General features: G+C 35.3%; 1 protein-coding gene across 8 annotated transcripts in view; it reads right to left on the bottom strand.

Moving 5' to 3' along the window:
- The window catches only part of LOC105145994 (SET and MYND domain containing, class 4, member 2), a 56,151-nt gene extending 37,861 nt beyond the window's left edge, over nucleotides 1–18,290 (bottom strand). Inside the window, exons 1-5 of one of the 8 annotated variants that reach the window (XM_087410187.1) lie at nucleotides 17,760–18,284; nucleotides 15,704–16,016; nucleotides 15,442–15,568; nucleotides 14,884–15,362; nucleotides 13,562–13,706 (exon numbers count right to left, since the gene is read on the bottom strand). In XM_087410187.1, the coding sequence (XP_087266313.1) occupies nucleotides 13,562–13,706; nucleotides 14,884–15,259 (521 nt within the window). In that variant the 5' untranslated portion in view covers nucleotides 15,260–15,362; nucleotides 15,442–15,568; nucleotides 15,704–16,016; nucleotides 17,760–18,284. Of the gene's footprint in view, nucleotides 1–13,561; nucleotides 13,707–14,883; nucleotides 15,569–15,703; nucleotides 16,017–17,759 lie in introns of all 8 variants that reach the window. The other 7 variants (XM_087410181.1, XM_087410200.1, XM_087410198.1 and 4 more) reach the window with 7 other exon arrangements.
- Between the last annotated feature and the right edge of the window lie 1,002 nt (nucleotides 18,291–19,292).

The raw sequence follows: 19,292 nt of genomic DNA, 5'->3' as shown, positions 1-19,292 counted from the left end.
GATTGGCGCTTTGGATTCTTTTCTAGCGACGTTCAACGTAACAGTCATGCGCGACAGAAAATCCGTGCGTGGGATTGGTGACAGCGCGTGACGTATTCGTCGGAGCGCGGCGCTCGCGTGCGCGAATTGAATCGTTCTAGAACTTTCGATTGTCCGTTGCCGGTAACGACAACTTGTTTGCGTGTAACGAATTGTTTTTAAAAAGAACAAAGAACGACGAATTTGATGATTTCAACGAGGATTAAAATCATGTTTGAGATGAAATCACGAGCTCAATTTGTGCATGCGTTCAATGACAATTAATGTCGATCGACTGAAAGAATTCTTGCTTTTCTTTCGAATTACCGATCTCGAACAATACACAACGAGAAAAAAATGTAAAATGTGGTCCATTTTGTGGTACAGTAAAATAGTCTTTTTAATTTAATAGGTTATTAAAGCAAATTCACAAAAGTAACGAGCATCTGACTTAAACGATGTCACACAACGAAATGTCAAACAGAAAAACATTATCAATAAACGGAAAAAGGAAAAATAGGAGGAAAAGGACAGAAGATGTTAGAAAGGAGAAAGTGAATGTATAATGTCAGAATACAAATCCGGCAAAGACTCCGTGTCATTTTGTCTATTAATCCCATGCTTCTGTTTTTTAATATGAACCATTTCTGATATCAACCTTTTGTTGTATGAAGGCTCTATATCCAATATTTCTACTTTATCCCATTTAAAGTTATGATTCTCCACCATACGATGGTTGGAAATCACTGATGGAGATTTTGAACTTATATTGATATCAGAAACATGTTCATGCAATCTGGTCTTTAATTGTCTTTTAGTTTGGCCAACATAACTGGCATCACAATCATCACAGGATATTCTATAAACCACATTTTGACTCTGAACGTGTTCCAAATCATCCTTTCCTCTCCTTATGAAACTTCTCAATGTGTTAGGAATAGTAAAAGCCAATTTACAATTAAGCATATTAACAACAGGTATAAATCTTTCGGATATCGTATTAACATATGGAATCGTAAAGAACCTTCCCCCACTGTCATCCTTATTCTTATTTAAATTGTTAAACTTGTTAATGTGATATTTTATTCTATTATGAATGGTCGAAAAAATAAAACTTAATGGATATCCATTCTGTAAAAAAACCTTAATAGAGTCAATCAAATTATTTTGTTGGAATTTCGGATGACACAAACAAAATATCTTATCCACGACCCCATAAATCACACCTCTTTTATGACAGAGCGGGTGGTGTGAATGGAAATTAAGAAATCTGCCGGAAAAGGTTGCTTTACGGTAAATATCAAAAATGAGATTCCGTTCATCGATAATTATCATCGTATCTAAATAACTTATTCTTCCATCACCTATCTCCATGGTGAACTGTAATCTAGTATGTAATGAATTGAAAACATCCAAAATATCATAAATACTTTCAGAAGGAGCGGCTAAGATAATATCATCGACGTATCGGTAGTAAAACAACAGACGACAAGGCAGCATTCCAATCGCCATCTTCTCGAAATCCTGCATAACAATACTTGCAACAACCGGTGACAAAGGTGAACCCATGGGGGTCCCAAAAATCTGTTTATATATTTTTTTATTAAAAATGAAAAAAGTCGAATTCAGAACCATACGAAAGGCTATCAGAAACTCGTCCAAAGGAATCTTAGTTTTCTTAGATATAGCATCCCACCTCACAACCACACTATCAGATGCCAAATCTATAGGTATGTTAGTGAAAAGGGATACTACATCCAAGGAAACCAAAACGGAATCTGATTCCAGTTTAACATTTTTAAGTTTCTTGATCAAATCATAGCTGTTTTTTATGTGACTGGGCGTCTCCGGTAAAGAGTCTGCAATAATGCCATGCAAGAATGATGCCAAATTATAAAACGGGCTATTTACCGATGAGACAATAACTCTCAAGGGATGGTTTTGTTTATGTATCTTAGTAATACCATAAGCCCTAGGAATGACCCCATCAGTCGTCCGCAACCTCCGATACGTCAAATCATCTATTACTTCCTTACCTTTCCACCTACCAAGCAAATTACGTAACTCACCCGCAAGTTTCTTAGTAGGATCTTTCGTTATTAATTTATAAGTATTCTTATCCGAAAGCATCGATTCCATCTTGGATATGTACTCAAATTTATTCTGAGCAACGGTGACATTCCCCTTATCAGCTTTTGAAATTAAAATCTCGGGATGATCTTTTACAAATCGTTTAGTTGTTCTTACCCAATCGCACAACAACTTGTCATTCAAGTCGTTCTTAGGAAAATCATTCCGAAATTTATCAATAATTAAAACACTATTATTCCTAACGAAGTTAATTAAATTCTTCTGACGGCCAACAATATTATTCTCAATATTTTTAATAAATTCTATCAATGTTCTATCTAAATTGTGTTTGTTAATAGAAAGACCAAAGCCTTCCCCCAACTGAAGCAAACATTGGACCTCTAAAGGAATGTCAACATTGCTCAAATTCAGAAACCATTTATCATTTAAAACATCAAGAGGAGCCGCATCTCCAAACAATTCTGCCGAAATGTGAATCTTTTCTACATTTTGTACATCAGTGCAATTATTAACCTTGTTAGGTGTAATTTTATTAAGCAATTCATTGTTCGAAGCACAACAGTAAGATATCGGCTTAATATTTGCTTTTTTATCTTTTAAATCTTTTCCTTTCAACCATAAAATCTTCTTGTCAATTTTTCTTGTATGTTGAAGAAAGTAAAAATTATTAGTGTTATCTAGATATTTGAAAAACTCACAAACCATGGAGAACGGTAAAACCTGGTAGATTTTAATGGAAAAATCAACGAGGTTACTAAGGTATATCATCATATTTTTAATTTTTATATGATTAATATTAATTATTTTTGTATACGGTTACTTTTCCAGAACTTTCTTATGACTTTGTTAATTCTTGATAAAAATGACTCACAGCGTATTACACCGAAAGAGGAAAGAATTATTTGTTAATTTTAAGAATATTGTAAGATTATGTATTAATTTTCAATTTAGAACGACATTTATATTAGGTGTTGGAATTAATTCGTAGCGTTTTACAAGTGATGGGAAGTACTTTCATTAATGTATTTTTTAATGCTCATGTGAAATAAATAACATTCTTTCATTAAAAAACGCTACGAATTAATTCCAACACCTAATATTATTGTATGATGGCATTGAAAATGACTCAATTGGAGTTGAAACGTTTGTTTCATTTTATTGTATTTTAATTGTTTTTGTATTAAGTTTTCTTAGCTGAATTATAATTTTTTATTTGCGTCATTGGCTCGTTGCCCTTCTTTTATACTACCTTTGATAAATAATTAGATTTTTCATTGTCTTGATTAGCTTTTAGGTTTGATTATATACGTATACTATATGTATAAGAATTTTATAAAAATCTGATAAGAATCAATTAATCGAGATATCCATTAAAATTGGTCGACTTATTTGAATAATCCGAGCTATTAAATGGTTATTCAGCAAAATACAAATTCTATATTTCCAAAAATGTCTTCATTTACACGATGAGTGCATGACGAGAATTGTACAAACGCAAAGTACAAATGCGAGAGAAATGATCTCTCATGAAAAAAATATAAGACAGAATTGCGGAATAAAATATTTTTATAAGAGACCGCGTCTCCGTGGAAGAACCGGCTGTCATGTATACGTTCATTTAGGTAAGTGAGATACGCCAGTCGTGTCACGGGAGTTGGGGAGACTGAACCATCTTTCTGAAAATACCCTACGTATACGGGTAATGCATACAGGACCGACATTGTAATTGCGGAGTTGGAAGGGACGTTCATCGCGTACATTCCGCGTTTAATGTGGACGTCTGATTATGATTATTAATCTGATACGCAGAACGTATTCATATCCCATGTATATACAAGATAAGATGGGAATCAGACACACATTGCAAAGGAAATGCAAGTTCAATATTAATTATTAATTTATAAATGTTAAAGTCCAATGCTCTTGAAGTACACAGTTATTTCTTGTTTATCCTAGATTTCTAAATAAAACTGATGAGCCAAAAATAACAGTTCAAAATTGAAAATGTTTGAAAATACATCTTTAGTGTTGGATCGGCTATAAATGAAGGTAATGAGAAATCTAATTAGTCGACAGTCCTATAATAGAAAGCTAAAACAGTAAAAGAGTAAAAATTGAAATATTTCAAAATATAATAATGTTGCATAAATTATTTCAGTAAAGGAAGCTCGAATGTTTTATTAAATCACAAACTTTTAAACACTAAACAAAGTCGAGTTTTCTCTCGCAAAAATTGGTTAAAGACATCGACCTTTTTCGTTATTACCTTTCTTCGACATTTCGAAGACGTATCGTCTGATCGTATCAGTTTTTCCGGGACACCTTGTATACCCGCTGAATCGCTACAAATCGCTCTTTGAGAGGACCCTCAGAGAAAATTATTTCCGTCGAATCGCTCGACGCTACCCTTTTCCACCCCTCCGGTATCGATGTCGAAACGCAGCCCGCAAAAATAATCCAGCCTAGGGCAGGTAGCGTTTATACGAGCGCGACGTTTCTCTTTCCAGCGTTACGCTCGGACAGAAATATGGTCGATCCGGCTATTTTCTCTGCGGTCCGGCTACAGCCGGCAAACAGCCGGAGCCACAGCTTCCCCGGATTTTCTCCCGCTCTTTGCGATCGCAGCGTGCCGATGCGGCACGAAGATCTTCGAAATGCAGGCGGGCGCGCGCCATTAATTACGGCGTATCCAATTATTCTTCGTTACTCGGATGATATATCGGCCAACCGATCCCCATTTTGTTATATCGCGCGTCGAAGCCCGACGCGCGTATCCACCGCGCGATACACGTTACGCTGCGGGAATATAATCCCTCCTCCATAACAATTATATAACAATGCTAATACCGTAACAATGGGCGCGATAACGAGGAATAGCCTCGCGTGGAATATCGTCCGACGCGTTCTCGCGTACACGGGGGTGTCATATGCTGCGCGAGAAGATTCATGAAATGGACTTCAAATTTTAATGCAGTATAACTCGTATAAATTAAACGGGATAGAAAAATTTTGCACTTTTTTCCTCAAAGAATAAAGATTTTTCTGTAATTCTTCTCGTTTCTCTCTTTTTTTTTTCTATTCTTATTTTAATGCAAACTTAAAGATTGAAACTTATTGTGCTTAGATGGAAAAAATGATTTTGCTAAAGTATCAAAAAAATTGGATAATGACACAAATTTGATAATAATTTTGTTTGGATAATCAAACTAATTATGTACTAATTTTGTAAATTTCTCACTTTAAAATTCGTTTCTCTCCCTCGTTTTCCAGACAAAATTTCACTATTTTTCTTGATTAATAATAATTTTGAAATTATTTGTATTTTCTGATTTAGAAAGTTAAATTTTTTTGTTGAGAGATCAATTTACAATAACGTAGCAATACAAATTACTATTAATGTTACTGACACTATTTGCATTTTTAATTGTTAAGTTGATATAGTATATTCTAAAACTGCGTAAATGTGTAAGTACTTATATTAAACTTCTTTAAAGGCAAGAATTTTAATTTTCCAGAAAATTTTATAAATTCCTTGATCGTTTTCAATTTCTCTGATAATTCCCTGATTTCCAGTTTCGTGACAATCCTGTATGTAGAATGTTCAAACTGATTGTTAGAACTTTTTCTAGCATCTTTGTCATCAATGCTTAAGCATTCTATATAATTATTTGGATGGTTTCAATAAAATTATTTTCAGATCTACATCTAACTAAATTTCTAGATACTTCAGCCAAACCGTCCTTTCCATATATATTATTATCTTTATTATTACGTTTCTGGCGACCCATATATGTACCAGACGCAAATCGAACCAACGTCGCCACGAACTTATTAATTGCGGACTACTGTCTGATCAACAGACGGCATAATGTCGAGTCATTGAGATGCGGCAAGGACGCTAGACGGTAGTCTAACCGCATAGGCGATGTCGAAACAAGACCACTTTACAGCCGTGACTAAGCAGAGTCGAGAAGCCAAGACGGGGTTACGTCGATTACTTCATTAATTAGCCTGGCCAAAGGTATTCTCGGTCTCTGTCTCCCCCCCTCCCCCTCTTTTCCTCTCTCTTCCTATCTTTCCCTATGCTCGGATCGACATCTAATCCACTCCTGCGGGATTACGCCGACACCCATGGATTTTCCGCTTTTTATCAGAAAATGTGATACTGCGACACGTCATCTTACTTGCAGGGATCTTCTTACTGGGCCAAGCCTTGAGAAATGTTTTGCAGCGTCCGGCGGATAATCGATTTTCCGTGGTCGTTTACTCTCTAATGCTTTTAGTCTAAAGTTTGTGTGAGTTTTCTGATATAATATTACATCTTTAGCTAATATCTGTAAGATTCACACTTTCTTTCTTCGCAGATGACAAATCATACTTTAATTGTGGTAACGAATATCTAAGCAACAACTTCTACTATTTTATAAGTCTTTATATGTCCGGTTCTATTAATGTAGTTCAATTTTAATCTTGGTTCAACTAAAGCTGGAATCAAACTACGCATTGAAGATTGAGATTGAAGATTGAAGATTGAAGATTGAAATTTGATTTTATTTGACAATAAAGAAAAAGAAATTTTAGCTCCTTTGATATTGACTGGTCAAATTTCATTATTTCAATCTTCAATCTCAATCTGTAATGCGTAGTCTGATATCTAATTCCTTATCTTTTTCTAATTCTAATAATTAGAAAAAGATGAAGAGTAAACTGAACTGAAATTAAAGTTAATCTGGTAGAAACGGGAATTAGATATTTAGACATTTTTTATTACATAATGTACAAAATATCTATAACACTATCGCGTCTAATATTCAACAAAATATACAAGCGAATATGTAAAAGATGATTTAACGCCTTGTTTTCGATTGTGAAGCTTATTCCCCAGCTAGATAAAAATCGCCATTGTCGACCAATCTCTCCGACACAGATCCCGATTCGCAAGTTCGAGACATCCAACGGATTTAAAGCTTTTGCGGCAGGATTAAAGGTTACCCAGGGGTTAAGGGTCGAACGGCAGAACCGAGTGCTACCCTCGTTGCATTAATTCAACACGACTACCTCGGATACTATGTGCCATACGATACAACCATAACATCGTGTACAAGCGTTATTTTATTTCGTAAAATTCTCAAACGATAAATCTAAAATGCGCTTTTACGCTTTAACTGCCTGCTTAATAAATTGTATCCTCGTAAGGATGATGAGAGAGAATCTTTCCGTCATTTCGAGCATGAAAGCGTTCCTCCAGTTTCTCTACGTTCTCTTTCGCCCACTATTTTTTTTATTTCGATAATTAAATCTCTCTTCTGCATTATCTACGATCAAAGCTTTCAACCTGTTTTGTCTTAAAAGAATAATAAAAGAAGAGCACTTTTAATTTATATAATATGCAAAAAAATCAAAATAAAAGATTTTCTTGATAGGACTATTACATCCATTGATAATTATTGTTTTGGAAACATCATGAACATGAAGTGCATTAATTTTTGCATAAATATGATTAGCTACGGATTTCTCTATCAAAATATAGGATAACTATCCCAATTACTGTGCCTGTCCCTACTAGCCTTTGTATTTCGATAAATCATAAAGAAAACTAGGACAAATAAATAAGAAAAAATATTTCTTTTTGTTAAGTTAAATTATTAATGCATACACACAATGCGAAGATAATATTTTATTTTTTGAGTATTAAAGTATTTTAAATATTTTTCGAAAGATATGAGGAATTTATGTGAATCCAGTAATATGTATCGCAAGATTTTAAACTTGTCTCTATTAATGTGCCCTATATTGGAGCTGAGAACATTATATTATAAATGTACTTTGAAATAAATATATTGTAATTAAAATAATAATTTATGTAATATTAACATAATTAGCTTAAATTTATTACCTGTTTTTGTAACTATGTGTTAAAATGAGTCAAATGTGAATAGGCATACAAATTGGCACGTTAATAGGGCCATCGCCGCTTAGAGGACTCACTAATAGGAACAAAAACATGTTTTCTACTTTCGTCAAAAGTATTATAAAGTATTAACATTTTTTAAATTAAAGAAATATTATAAGAAAAAGAAATAGTCGAAAAATCGATATTGATTGCAGGCAGATAAAATTAAAGCTACAATATTTAATAATATTTAATAATTAATTCAGTAATAAGCAAATTGACTAAAAGGCACATTAATAGAGACAGTTACCCTACATCCTGATATGCAAATAAGTTCTTCTTTCTAATCTACTTCTACGTCAAAGTCTCGATGTAAATACAAAAAAAGTTAAATTTCATTTTCTGAAAATACGTAAAGTATATTTCAAACTAAAATATTGTATAAATAAAATAACGTGATAATAAATTACGTCACGTTTGATACGCGGCAAATAAAATTTATCGCTCGTACATTATACGAAACATTGCTCCAGGTTTTCCTGTATGCATGTTTATCCCGATAATCGCATCGCGTCACGTCGCGTTGCCCTACGTTGCTTATCCCCCGAAAGCTGCCGCAATCTGGATCAAAGCCGTTGCTGCAGGAACGTGCAGACCGGCTCGAGGAGCAATCCTTCTTGCTGAACTGACGGGCGAACGTACGAGATTTCCTTGCTCGTATTCTTCTATCCCGATCGTGTTCAACATCCGTCTCTTTTTTCCTCAGCAGGGAAAACGGAAGAGTGATCCGGTCAGAATTCCAAGCAAAAAACCGGGTTCATTGCGACCGATGATTCGAATTCACGTTTTATTCAGTCGCGGATTGCCTGTGCGAAAATCGGGTCTGATCTAATTTCGTACGCGCGACCTCGACGAGGAAGCTCTATCTCCTGCAGTTGATGGCACGATTTCGTATCTGGCTGATCTCTATCCTCCCTGGCTCCGAGTGTGAATTCCGACTGGCGCATTTCTCGACCGTTAAGTGTCGGAAAACAGAATTACGAGGTCTGGGAATATTTTTCAAGTACTCGCAACAACGTTCTTTCAACGACCCTATCTCCGTTGGTGGTCGTGTTAAGTTATTGCTCACATTAAGCTGTTCTCTTAAAATTTATCACTTATTCGATATTTTGATGTCTTAATAGAGTAGGGCGATGCTATTCCATCGGTTTCAACATTAAAGTAATACGAAAATTTACGGTATAAACAATATCTCTTTACAGTGACTACAACAATGCTTACAACTACATTAAACAATCATGATAGTTTCTTGATAGTACAAGCATAAGCTTTAAATATTCAATATATGCTGTTCAGAAAAACATTATCTAATTAAATATAAAAATTCCTATATTCAAAGCAGGATCTTAGTGTTTAAATATTTTTTGTGTGAATTTATATAGGTATCTGATTCTATCAGGATATCGTGCGCCAAAATTATTTTCGGTCTTGAAAAAAATATCACCACGACCAGAACCAGAATAGAATATAACATCACTTTATTAAATTAACAAGCAATTTAATAATTATTTTTTGATATTAATAAGCATCTTTTATAAGAATATTAATAATTAGATGTTAATGAGAATCTTAAAATTTTCATATAATCAACCAGGACTTAAACCTGGAACTCCCGATTTTTTAGGACGAGCGTCATATCGATTCGATGAATATTATCGCGAGAAATGGACGAAAAGCCTTAACCTTATAATTGTCCTAGTATAATTGAATAATTACAATAAAAATTAAGATGACATAAATGTCACACTGGCATTATACAAGAATCGTTTTCTTTTTCATCAAGAATCGTTTTAAAAGATTCCTATTCGGCAAGGAATATATTCTCTGAGCATTAGTATTTCTTCGGCGGCGAAAGATAAATTGTATCTTACGTATCGCTTTGCTCGTTTTAAATTCAGCACGATGCATTCCGTCCGTGAGGAGTTCCCTTTTTCCGCTTTAACTTTAGCTTTCCTTGCCGCAGTTCTTAACTATGATGTTCGGATAAAAACGCAAGACACGAAAATGGCTATAAAATGGAATTTGATACGGAAGCATGGAAGGAACTTGGCTTCTCACTCTGCTTTTGTTCTCACAAAGTACCCCCACCCTCTCGCAATTACACTTGCGCAAAATACTGACTATTATTCCATGATAAAGCAAACGTGTTTTCTCGAATGTCATCCTGCGGACATTATTTCGCAACGTGGCATCTTTTCCCTCTGCAAAATATTACATTTGTTTTGTTTGCGAGAGCACTCGCAAAAATCTGCGTATTTCACGCGTAGGAGAGAAAGTGAGAGGGAGAGAAAGAGAGAGAGAGAGAGCGTCGTTTTACAACCAAACCCAGCGATTTCTCAGCGGGAAAATTCTGATAATTTCTATCGTCATAAAATACATTTTCCCTACACACAATATATTATCCATAAAAATTTTTAAAACACACACACACACACACACACACACACACATATATATATATTAGGTGTTGGAATTAATTCGTAGCGTTTTTTAATGAAAGAATGTTATTTATTTCACATGAGCATTAAAAAATACATTAATGAAAGTACTTCCCATCACTTGTAAAACGCTACGAATTAATTCCAACACCTAATAATATAATATAATGAAAATGATAATATTCAATCTCGTTACGCGCGTCGAGTTTCTAATGATCCACCCGCGTTTGAGAATTCCGCGTGACGTTCATCGATAATTGTAGCAATTATAATTAGAACGTTCCCCCGGATCGTCCTCCCCGAATATAACGCCGTTTGCGGCGCGGGACGGATAACTGGTGGCGTGGGCCGGATAAAATCCATTTTGCGTAATCCGTCATGTCCGCATTTATCCGTCATTAATTCAGCTGCGATTTTAATTGACAGAACAGCTACTACGCCCGCTCGCCCGCGGCTTGCACAGTGTTTATATTATCGATTTTGCAGTACGTCCACCGACCACCGACCGGGCGATGAGCGCGGCTCACTCGCGTCTATCTACTCGCGATTGATGCAATGATAACTACGTCTGTCTGCGCTGATAAACCAGAGAATGTGGATCGTTAAAGCGAGGCAAGCGAGATTGTACATGAAATTTTCGAAAATTCGGGTAGCATCAGATTGTAATATAATCATGCCGGGAACAATACACGGACCATTCCAAATCTCATTTTAAGGCATTTTAAGGTTTAGATACCTGCATAATGAAAATCTTTTAGACTTCGCAGAATCTTTTATTTAATAATATTCTCTAGAGCTGTCAGTCTGGAGAAACTTTAAAAATACTACTTTTACATGAATCTCAAGCTGTCTTTCAGAAACATGCGATTTTAATTTAAAATTATTTTTTTTACTATTTTTAGATTTTAATTAACAGAGCGTGTGTTCGAGAATTACAGAAACTTCGGAAATATTAAAAATAAAATTCTTCCTAAATGTACATCTAAGTAAATCCCTTTTTTTTTTGAGAATCTAATAGATTCTTTTTATAACCAGGTATCATGGCAAATGTACTGTTAATCCTGTCGATCGCCATCGACGAGCGAATTACCTTCATTATTATATCGCCATGGGGGATTTTACGATATTTTCCTCCGGTATATAATATGACGGTTTAATCAGCACAGCATCGCGCGTGTCACGTACAGGGTGATTCAAACACTTAATACAAAACGATCGATCAGCCACTTCATATTCTTTTTGATTTAGAAAGATATAATATAAGAACAATGAGTAGGAAGATCACCCGCACTTGTTACACAAAGCACGCATTTTTCAAATTTGGCCTTATTTCGCCAATGATGGATGGCGATTCATTAAGTTCTCTCTTCTATTTTTCTCTTCACCAGAAATTCGAGATTTTTTGGCAAAATGAAAATACAATGTTCCATGTAAGCCTCATGTTTATGACAATTTTCTCGCATTAGCAAACTCGTGTTCGCAGCATTTAAAATGTCGAGAACAAATGCTTATCGACGACAATAACTTTAGAATCTGCTTGACGTGCCCATCCTGATCTCCTGAAGTTTATGAACTTCCCGTAATGGAGTGAAACATCGAGCGAACGGTACCAAAAGTTCTTTATCACGCAATCGAAATCTCCTTTTCGATTTTAAACAACGTACTTTTCGCGTAAAATTAATGGCATTTAAAAATTCAAGACTCGCATTCGCGCTTAATCCGCCTCATCGGTCGGCGACCGGAGGGTTAATGCCGCTCTCAAAAGCGCCGCATTAAATGTTTATTGTTCGTCTACTCAAAGGCCACTTCGCCTCGTCGTACGGCTAGTTTCACGAGGTTAACCTAGCGGGAAGCCAGTGACGGCACCACAGAGAAGGTAGGCTAAAACCGGAGTCTAGTTTCGTTCGGTAGTGGCCGCCGTCCGTCCCGGCAAGTGCCCATCCCTTCTGAATATTTTAGGAAGTACACGCGCGCGTATCCCACCTCATCCCTCGCTGCATTATATCGGGCTCGAAGCCTCCGGTGGTTCTGGGCGAGCATGTACATCCCGGAGTAAAGATACACCCGCGATTAAATTCGTATGTGCGTCTAGGGAAACTGTAACTTGGGAAAATTGTACATAGAGAGCAGAGCTGAAAAACACATCAAAGAGCGTGTCGCAAAAATCTACAAATTTGCAGATTTCCTCGTGTTGATATTCACCTGCAAAATTCGACAAGATTGCGCTTTCGAAATTGCTCTCTAGTTAATCAAATTTCTCTTCATGTACTTTACGCGTGGACTGTTCTAGAATATGCGATTATTTAGGAATTGAATTCTTTCTCCTTAGATTTAGAATAGATTTTACAATCATACATAGAAGAGACAGTTTTTCTGTAATATTTAAAAATTTAGCTATTATATAGATACAGATCTGAAAATAATCTGGTTATATCATTAAAATAATTACATAGGACGCTCAAATTAGTTCTTAAAATGTCAAAACTTTTTGCAGCGTTGTTCATCAATATTTATTATGCTTGAGATTCCTACGTAATTATTCTGATGGTCCAATAAAATTATTTTTAGATCTGTATCTAGCTAGATTTTTAGATACTTCAGTAGAAATCATTCTTTTCATTGAGAGAAATGTTTGGTATTTGTAATTATATACCATATGTTTTCTATAACTGAACTACACTTTTGGAAAAAGTAAAATAGATATGTTTATTTATGTGATATTTAGCGAAAGCGAGAAAGAGAGTTTTAGTGCAATCTAATGCAGAAATAAAAAAACATCTTTTAATTGCAGAGTAAAATAATTATAGTTAGGAACTCTATCTTTATAATTGTTATTGCTACAGTATTTATAATAATAATTATATTTATAATTCTATCAAAAAAATATTTAGTTGACTCAAAAAATGATTATAAATTATAGTTATATTATAGAAATTGCAATTGTTTTTTTCTTTTATTGTGATTCCACTCATGATAGTTCGGGACTTTTACGTCTGCTTTTTGTATAATGACTTTTCTCAATTCTAAAATATAGAGATTCTGCAAATTGAGGAATGCTTACATCAATTTATCCGGCAAATCATGTTCGGCGGCCAGTTGCAGATCCTCCAGCGCAAAATAGTATTCTTTGAGAGCTATAAAGATCTCAGCTCTTCCCAGCAGCGCCAGAGACAACGAAAGACCCTGATCAACGTTCTTGTTTCTACCTGAGACAGATATTGTCAATATCGTGTGATTTAGAAAAATATCGCTACTTGGCTTCGAGATTCATTCATCGACCATCGCGTACGCGAATAATTTATTGACACAAAATTAATAAAGACATGAAAACATGAGATGCTTTTCGATCGACTGACGTGTGTTGCCAGAATGTGCGCGGTGAGTAAGATTCAAGTATTTATTCTATTTGTTATGTAGATCTGGCGGGATGCCAGAGCAAATGCAATCGACTTGTCGATGCATATTTTAAATCTACACGCGCGCGCATTAGAATTCATAGAAGTATTAAAATATTCATTTAATATAAGAAAGAATCAGATGGAACTCGTATGTAATATAGATACATCAACAAATAACCTTTAATTCCCCAGCACAAATTATTGCTTTAATATCTAAATTAGCAATTAATAATTAAATCAAATAAATAGCAATTACATTATATTTGTGGTAAATAATAATTATATATGATTTAATTAAACATTCGGAGCGTCACATCCTAATTACTGAAACAATATTAAGTGCATTTATTTTATGTTGGCACAAAATTAAAATTCAACGATCGTTGGTTAGTGATCTATTTTAATAACCGTATTTAAAAATTTAATCGAATGAATCTAATAGTGCATTTGATAATAGATAATACATACGCTATAAATATCAATTATTCGGATAAAGAGGACAATAATATATATATGTCTATTGCCTAGAAGTTTAAGTAAAAAAATGTAAAACAAGATATTAAAGGTAGTATAAGTAATGCAATAAATGACATAAGCAACGAGATATGCAGTTAACATTATTAAATTCATAATGTCAAATTATACTCAATTTGGATTAATAATTATTTCTATAGGTCGCCATTGCTTACTCAATATTTCATTAATTTAACTAAAACAATGGAGTTAGATAATTTAATTTAAAAAAAATGTAAAAAAATTTAATTTAAATTTAGTTTATTATTTACTAAATGTATATCTTAATATGGATACGTTGTTTACTACGAAACTAACTACAGAATTACTTTACATTTTGACACACATAGGTAATGATAATAAAATATTTATAACATATAAATGTTATTTAATTCTAGGGAGGTTACTCTTCCTTCGATATCTAATAGTGTATAAGTTTAAATAAATTTGTCTCGGATAATGGATTTTCTACCACATTTGTAGTGACCTGGTTGAGGGGCGCGCAAGACAGCCTGACTGAACAGCAAAAGAGCCTTGTCGTGTTCACCGACGGCGGCGAGCTGGTATCCTTCGAGTCGCCTGCGCTTGGAGATCTCAGCATCCTTGTCTCTGAAAAGGAGCTTCACCTTTGCGAGCGTGTCAGTCACGACGTCTTTTACTTTCGCGTCGGTGAAGATCGCCCTAACCCGTCCCTCGTTGTCATCGATCCGGCCGAATGTCCTCGACGTCCAGGTATCGCCCGCAGTTTGCATTACGTGCCCGCTAAAATCGTGGAAGAATCCCTTCTTGCCGGAACGTAGAGTCTCCGACGAGCAGAGGGTCCTGTAAAATTCATCCTGATCCTGCATTCTTGCGTACGGAAGGACGGACGGCGTGCCGCGTCCCGTGGAAGTCCTTTGTGTGCTGCGTTCTTCCTTCTTCTCGACTCTCCCGCGCTCCGTTAACGAGATCCTGTGTATGCGAGTGAATCGCCTTTAGACTGGCTGAAATACGACCCGTCCGTTTTTATATCGCAGATTAGTGTACCCACTTAGTCTGTTACGATTGCATCGCTTACACAAGTCGACTTCTTCCTCCTTCCATTCTACTCTATTTTATTTTTAAGATAGAGTTTTATGTAATACATATAATAGCTATATGTATATATTTTCTGAAAACTTATTACTCCTCTTTAACCTGTCTTTTTGTAAACGTCCTTTTTGTGTATATATATATATATATATATATATATATATATATATATACATTCGCAAGAGAAGAATTTATCTTTTAAGATTTTTATCTTAATTTACCTCTCAGTTATTACGCTTTTATTCGGTATCCCAGTTTCCTTAATACTTTCCAGCTAATTATATTTTGATTAAATTTTCTTGCATATTTCTACTTTTGTGAGAGGTGCATTTCTCCGAAATATAATCAATTTCTTTCTTTGTTTCTCTATTTCTTTACGCGCTACAGTTGTCGATGTACCGACTAGAAGTTCGCCTCGTTATTCTCGATGTTCCATCGTTTCCCTCGACCGATCCTTTTGAATATTACAGAAGCTACGTGTTTTGGCATTTCGTATCTGCCATCGAATGCGCGCGCGACTTCGTTTTGCAAACTCTTGGAATTAAGAAAAACAGACGATATAATTTGCTGGGAGCAACGACCAGAATGTACGCGTTGTCCTAAAACTGACAATAAATATTTTAAAGACAGATTCTTTGTGTAACATTTTAAGACAAAAAGTTTAATACAAAAATACCGATCATATTTTAAATGGAAAGAATTTAAAAATGACAGGGTTAGAATTTCGCGAGTTCAGGAATGGCAGATAGTCAGTATGAAGGTGCTTCGTGCTTTTGACAAAATTCAGCATCTTCATCTTGCTAGAGATTCTTTAAGAATCTAGACATGAGAAAGTCACTTATGATTGATCTGATATGTGTTAACAGCTCTGTGTGTGTGTGTGTGTGTGTGTGAGAGAGAGAGAGAGAGAGAGAGGCAGAAATAGACAAGAAAAAGATAGAACGGAATGAGAAAGGAATAATAAATGTCAGAGAGAATCAAGGGAGAGTGGAACGGATTCACCCGGAAGCCGCCATGTTTAGTGCACCGTTGAAGTGAGTAGGAGATATGGTAGGAGCGTGATGGAACATAATGGAGCTGCACACACTAGTATTGTGTGTATGAGGTATATGTACATACAGTGCACTATAAATGACGGAACCAATCAGAGAAGAGAATCACTATCCGCTCCACTCTCCCTTGATTCTCTTCTCGGTAAATGTATATCCTTCTTTTTTACAGATATTTGTTAAAACTAGTACAAAACTACTACCCTGCAAATAAAATTGCAGCTCATATCCAGACTGTTATTAGAAGACCTCTACATCTTGCCATTTCTGAAATTTCGCGCGAAATTTTAGCCGTCACATTCATAATTTATTAAATTCTTCTTATTTGAAAATTATTAGCAGCCTCGGCATTTTCATACTAGACTTTACGCCCTAAAATGTTACAAAGAACTTGTCTTTAAAATATTTATCGTCAATTTTGGGACTGTATATAGAGAAACTGTATGTATAGATATTATATTGGTAAATGTATCATTAGATTCACGCGTAATAATTTTATATTTTAACAAAGCGATTTCGTGTGGAAAAAATGTTAGAAGCGCGCGAATCCGAAAAAAGTCATTTCACTGTACTGAATCATAAAAAGCTGAGGACCGGACGCGCAGGCAAATTCCTATTCTCTCATCTCGAGTTCGCGGAATTAAACGACTCTATTCGGCCGTGAAAAATAGCCACTCGGGGATTCTCTATCAAGAAGCAGCCAGACTCGAATTTAAAAGGAACTTCTTCCTTCCCGGGCGAGTCCTTCGCAAATTGATCGTTGCTAGAATATCGGATGAACGTCGTATTCTTTTCGATTCTTTTTTTTCGATTTATTACTTCTCTTTACGTTTGACAAACAAAAATAAACGACAAAAGCTAACATCAAAGTTATCCTAACACATATTTAGAATTCAATCAAATTATAAATCAAAATTTCAATATATATTCGCGATAATTGATAGGCAGTACTTTTTTTTCCGTAACTTTCGAAACTTTTACTCGTCGAAATTACGAATCGGTTTTCATTCCCGCTTTAGATACCGTCAACACTTAAATAAAGTTCACTCGAACAGCTCGTTTGACTGCCTTTTATTCAAACTTTTCACTTCTCCTCTTCAACCATTCTGAACTGGCATTCCGATTTCTTTTTGATTTCCCTCTTCGCCGATTCGCAGTTTTGGAGCACCGCGGCCGAGGAATACCCGAGTGCATACGGAATGACTAAAACGGATTACTGGCGACCCACCGTTCTCTTCTTTGTCCACCCGGCGAGTAAAACTTTAAAAATCCTCGACCACTCTCATTCACTGTGAAAACCGCAGTATCAGGGGATTCCTCACGTCGTCCGCCACCGGCTCGATGCTTTATGAGGGGTTTACTTTATAGACACGAACGAGGTATTAGGACGAAAGACCGGTATTAGACTGAAGACGCCGCTAGAATGCGGACGAAAGGAAGGGACAAGTATATGTGCGTACATACGGCGAGAGGAATAAAGATAGAACGCGTTCAAGAAGCTTTCTCTTCTTTTACTGTTTCTCTCTCCCTTTCTCTCTTGTTACGTCTAGAACAGCTAGAGAAATAATTTTAGACACATTCTATTTTGATCGTATACGACCTGTATCTATACGAGGCGCTCGTATCTCATCGCAGAGTCCTCTGGCTTCGTCCATTCGCAAGCGTCAAGTAATCGAGAAACGCCAAGAAAAATTTCTCGTCGATAACGACATTCTCAATCCTAACTCGTCTGATCCCTCCGCCTCCACTTCGCCTCCTTTTTTCAACGTCGTTCGATGCAGTCGCCTCTTGAGTCGACGCAGAAATTCTACCCCCGATATCCGCCCCCCCCCCGTCACTGTCCGTTCCACCACCATAGAGTCCCATTATAGCCCAAGAAAATTTATCGCCGAACGTCCTTGATCTCCCTCTCCGCCTCTCCCCGCCGACCTCACCTGTTCGCGGCGGAAAATACCTGGATTCGAGTAACTCGTAAATCGAACTAGCCGTGTAATAAAGTCGTACCGTGACGTTCCCCGCTCTTTCGGAGTTTCCGCACCTTGCGACTTTTTGCTATTGTGCGCCGAGCGAAATCTTCGAGTTTCTAAGTGCGAGACGTTCTTACGTGACTTCCCCCTCCCCTTCCTCCCCCCGGCCACTTAATGGTGAGCTAGATCCGACATCGTCTCGATGATAAATCTTTTCGAATTTTCGTGTAAACTACGTAATTGTAATTATGCGAATAATTATTATCTTGATTTCTTATTTTTAGATTAGAACAAGCTCGAGCCATTTATCTAAATTGTGTTTTAAAAAATGTATAAAATTTTTTGAATTTAAAATTTATTATTTCAGAATATTATTTACATAATTTTTTAATTTTCTTAAAATGTTTTCTTAATATATTTTAAACATAATGATTTAAAATATTTAATGATTGTGATTTAGAACTATAAATTAAAAAAGTTAAAAATTAAAAATTCTGTATTTTGAATTCTTTACGATAAAATTTCACGCACATTTTGCATATTAAATTTTAACAATATATTTTTCGGTCATTTTAATATTTTTTCATTTGATTAAATATGTAATAATATATTTATAATATATATTCATAATATATCTATAATTATCTATAATTAATAATTATAAATGGAAACGAGCTCGCTAAAGAAGTAAATGAATAAGAAAATATTATTAGTAATGTTTGTCACAATATATTATAATTATTATGAGACCATAATACAATTATAATTTTTAATTAATTTCAAAGAAACTCCTT

The sequence above is a fragment of the Acromyrmex echinatior genome, chromosome 1 (genome assembly GCF_024713525.1).
Source record: "Acromyrmex echinatior isolate Ae372 chromosome 1, ASM2471352v2, whole genome shotgun sequence".
Classification (NCBI taxonomy): domain Eukaryota; kingdom Metazoa; phylum Arthropoda; class Insecta; order Hymenoptera; family Formicidae; genus Acromyrmex; species Acromyrmex echinatior.
This window is presented reverse-complemented; position numbering and strand designations above follow the sequence as displayed.